The 4377-nt window shown below is 37.1% G+C and overlaps 1 protein-coding gene across 1 annotated transcript; it reads left to right on the top strand.

Moving 5' to 3' along the window:
- Window positions 1-791: 791 nt before the first annotated feature.
- Window positions 792-3433, top strand: LOC139861142 (large ribosomal subunit protein uL4). Its single transcript, XM_071849441.1, has 3 exons — window positions 792-1447; window positions 2119-2611; window positions 3019-3433. The coding sequence occupies exons 1-3, from the start codon at window positions 837-839 to the stop codon at window positions 3130-3132; spliced, it is 1218 nt and encodes a 405-aa protein (XP_071705542.1). The 5' UTR covers window positions 792-836; the 3' UTR covers window positions 3133-3433.
- The last annotated feature ends 944 nt before the right edge of the window (window positions 3434-4377 follow it).

Genomic DNA, 4377 nt, shown 5'->3' with positions numbered 1-4377 from the left:
TGATTGAATTGGTCGAAGTGAAGCCTAGTGGGTAGATTGCCTAACCGTATAACTTTTTAAGGTAGCTTTATGACTTAAAAGGTTTAGCAATGTCCCCTAACCAAGTTCATCATGGGTCAAATTTGTATTGTTTTGGTCATTGTATGTGTCTATCATACTTATTTTATGGTATCATGCTGTAAGGGCCCTTTTGCATATTTTTTCCTGTTGGCATTAAGTTTTGGTTGTATGTAAATATGTTAGAAGTCTTTATTTTGGACAATGTACATTTGGGTCACAATTTGATTAGTACTGAAATTGTGATATGTTAATGTTAGTTGGAGTGTCTACCAAGAATATGTGCATTTTGGTGTTACTTGAGTGTGCTGTCAATTGAAAATTTGAGTTGGATCAAAAAGGATCAAAATGGGTAAGCTGCTGGGTGCACCGTAAAATTACGTTGACCACCTTAATTTTACGGTGACATGATAAAAATGAGTAAATTTTTGTCGGGTCGAAAAATTATCCATGCATATTTCTACGGTGGATGTTTGGTAACCATAATTTTATTTACGGTGAAGCCATCTCAGGGATATTGTTATGATTTATTTAACTTAATAATAATTTAATAATTCCTTTCATGAATAAAATTAAAATGTCAAAATGTCAATAGAAAAATGAAGTAATATTTTGAACAAAAATCTAGGCCCAAATAAAGAGAATAGGCCAGAGCCCAACAACGCTAGCCCTAATTCATTTCCCTCTTTTATATACTCACTCTAACTTTCACCCCGTTTCAATCCTCCATAGAAAACCCTAGCTCATTCAACAGCTGCCAAACCACAAAACACACAGAAATGGCCGCCGCTGCAGCTCGTCCTCTGGTCACCGTCCAGACACTTGAAAACGACATGGCCACCGACGGTTCCAGCCTCCCTCTCCCTCACGTCATGAAGGCCTCTATCCGTCCCGATATCGTTAACTTCGTTCACTCAAATATCTCCAAAAACTCCCGTCAACCATACGCCGTTTCTCGCAAAGCCGGTCACCAAACCTCCGCCGAATCATGGGGAACCGGCCGTGCCGTTTCACGTATTCCTCGTGTTCCCGGTGGCGGTACTCACCGTGCAGGTCAAGGTGCGTTCGGTAACATGTGTCGTGGTGGACGTATGTTTGCACCTACTCGGATCTGGAGAAGGTGGCACAGGAAAATTAATGTCAATCAGAAACGATACGCTGTCGTATCGGCTATTGCAGCGAGTGCTGTACCTTCGCTTGTGATGGCGCGTGGACATCGGATCGAGACTGTTCCGGAACTTCCGTTGGTTGTTAGTGATACTGCTGAAGGAATTGAGAAGACTCATAATGCAATTAAGGTTTTGAAGCAGATCGGTGCTTATGCTGATGCTGAGAAGGCTAAGGATTCAGTTGGAATTCGTCCTGGAAAGGGGAAAATGAGGAACAGGAGGTACTCTTTTTTTCTTTGATTTTTTTGTTTGTTTTATATTTATTTACATTAAAGGTTGAATTTATGTATACTTGTATGAATTGATATGTTTGTTAATCTCTGTGCATGTTTTTGTTAGTTTATCTATGAATACAAGTGTATTGCATACATGTGTGTCAGTGGGTGTGTGTCTCTGTTTTGTATTCAGATATGTGTATGAATTTTTATGTGTATAGGTCTTTATATGTAAATACAATTGTGTATTTGTATAGTGTATGTATGTATTGATGATTATTGGTATGTTACATATTTCTTTGTGTGTGTATATGATTTTATATTTATCCGTTTATTGTGTTCATTTCATCATTAGAAGCCTTTAGGTTTATTGGTATTGATGATTGTTATTATATTACATACTGGTATTTCTTTATTTCTTTATATGTGTATATTGTGTATATGTATAATGTATGTATATGATTTATATTTATGCGTTTATTATGTTTATTTCATCTATCAATAGGAGCCTTTAGGTATATTGGTATTGATGGATTATCATTATTGGTATGTTACATATTTCTTTATGTGTTTATATGTGTAATGTATGTATATGATATATGTATGTGTTTATTGTGTTTATATCATCATCGGAAGCTTTTCGGCTTATTATTATTAACAATAACAATATTTAACAGGTACATCTCTCGTAAAGGACCATTGATTGTGTATGGAACTGAAGGTGCTAAGCTAGTGAAAGCATTCAGGAACATTCCAGGTGTTGAGGTTGCCAATGTGGAGCGATTGAATTTGTTGAAATTAGCTCCAGGTGGACATCTTGGAAGGTTCATTATCTGGACCAAGTCAGCTTTTGAGAAGCTCGATTCAATCTACGGATCATTCGAGAAGTCTAGCTCAAAGAAAACTGGTTATGTGTTGCCCAGAGCTAAGATGGTGAATGCTGATTTGGCTAGGATTATCAACTCTGACGAAGTTCAGTCAGTTGTGAAGCCAATCAAGAAGGAGGTTAAGAGGGCACCAATGAAGAAGAATCCATTGAAGAACTTGAACACTATGTTGAGGTTGAACCCTTATGCTAAGACAGCTAAGAGGATGGCTTTGCTTGCTGAGGAACAGAGGAAGAAGTCCAAACAAGAGAAGCTTGACAAGAAGAGACAGCCAATTTCTAAGGTACTTCAATCTTTTTTAATTTTATGTTAATCTTGTAGTGTACATACGTTTGTTACATGATGATATGTTTGATGTTTCATATGGTTACTTGAATTGTTTATTATATATGCTTTTTTCATAACAGAGTTTGATTTTTAGTGGGTAGCTAACTTTTTTTCCATATAATGGAGAGGAGACTTTCTTGATGTTCAAAATTGTTTTGTTGCTGAAAATCACAGATCCTGCTTTATAGTTTTCAATCATGCTTGCACATTTTGGACAGCAACCTATAATATTGAGTTTATTTTTTATAACACACTCAATCTAATCTGATCATTTTTATTTTTTATTTTGAAAGCTTAATGTGATATGATGTATTATGCTTTTTATACGCATTATTTATTATTTACTTTGTTTGTTACTAACAGGAGGAAGCGGCAAAGATCAAGACTGCTAGCAAGGCATGGTACAAGACTATGATCTCAGACAGCGACTATGCTGAGTTTGATGTATTCACCAAATGGCTCGGAGTTTCACAGTGATTTCTCTATTTATTTTCTCGTTGGATCCGTTTGTTAGGCTTTTAAACTATCCCCTATCAGAAGTTTATACTAAGTGCTTTTTGTTTAATCGTACTTTTAGACATCAAATTTTGTCTGTGTTTTATTGTTGGATCTTAGGCACCGAGTTTGGTTAGGATTGATCGTTCAGTACTAAGCCTTTGGTTTCTATCCTTGTTATAATGTGTTGACTTTTTATATGTTTTATGCTAGCTGAGTTTTTGTGGTTCACTGGGCACGAGCTTGGCTTGTTCGATATGATACAACTTTGAGTTTGGCTTTTGCTTACACTTGTTTATTATTACATTTGTGTTAATAGTGTGCAGAAAATAATATATACCATAAAAATTCTGAGTGGGAAAACACGTATAATCCTACATAAAAATAGGAAAGAGGAGATTTGAGAGATCGTATGCCGACGCTGAAATGTTGACGAGGAAGACCAGCAGAAACACCGACGCAAATTGAGAAACATCAATTGCCAGCGTTTCTGCTAAAATGCTTATGAGTCCATATGCTATAAAATGCAAGGTAGCAAAGTGCCCCCTTAGGCCACACGCAATGGTGTGCCATAGCCACCGCCACTGCTACCGCCAGCCACTCTCCTCACCCTTCTAACGGCACATTTGTGGGGCTCACGTTTTTTTTTTCTTTTCTTTTTCCCAACGGCTAGTGATCAGCCTTTTTTTTTTACCCTACCCATTTCATATATATATATATATACACCATTTCACTCTCAAATTTTTACACTTTCAAACCCATTTCACTCTCAATTTTTATTTTTCACCCATTTTACTCTCAATCTTTTATACTCAAAAATGGCTTTCGGAAACATTGTTACGTTCGAGATTCACGGCGGCGGTTTGTTTTCCGATGACATGGACCGCTACGTCGGTGGACGGGTCGATTATGCAGATGTGCCGGTCAATGGGCTTCGAGTTGACGAAATGTTTGATTATTTAAGGCGAAACGCGCACTGCAATGAGATTTCGCAGTTTGCATATTGGAATCCCGAGAACAAGGTGTTCGAGTGGCTTCAGGATAACGATAAATGGGCGTGGCTACTCGGAACCGCAATAATCAAATCCACAAATGTCGTGTTGTATACCAAACACATTTGGGACGATCTTCCGCACGAAACCGATGGTAGTGCGGATGGTTATTATACCGATTAATTGGTATCTAGTTTATGTACTAGTTTTTTTTTTTTTTTTTTTTATGTAATTG

Source organism: Rutidosis leptorrhynchoides, chromosome 8, assembly GCF_046630445.1.
Source record: "Rutidosis leptorrhynchoides isolate AG116_Rl617_1_P2 chromosome 8, CSIRO_AGI_Rlap_v1, whole genome shotgun sequence".
Taxonomy (NCBI): Eukaryota; Viridiplantae; Streptophyta; class Magnoliopsida; order Asterales; family Asteraceae; genus Rutidosis; species Rutidosis leptorrhynchoides.
The sequence above is the reverse complement of the archived record's forward strand: the minus strand, read 5'-3'. Positions and strand labels throughout refer to the sequence as shown.

Excerpts from the sequence above, each read along its gene's own strand:
- LOC139861142 (XM_071849441.1), top strand. The coding sequence starts at position 837 with ATGGCCGCCGCTGCAGCTCGTCCTCTGGTCACCGTCCAGACACTTGAA. Across the intron at positions 1,448-2,118 it reads GGGAAAATGAGGAACAGGAG|GTACATCTCTCGTAAAGGAC; the intron begins GTACTCTTTTTT and ends AATATTTAACAG. Across the intron at positions 2,612-3,018 it reads AGAGACAGCCAATTTCTAAG|GAGGAAGCGGCAAAGATCAA; the intron begins GTACTTCAATCT and ends TGTTACTAACAG.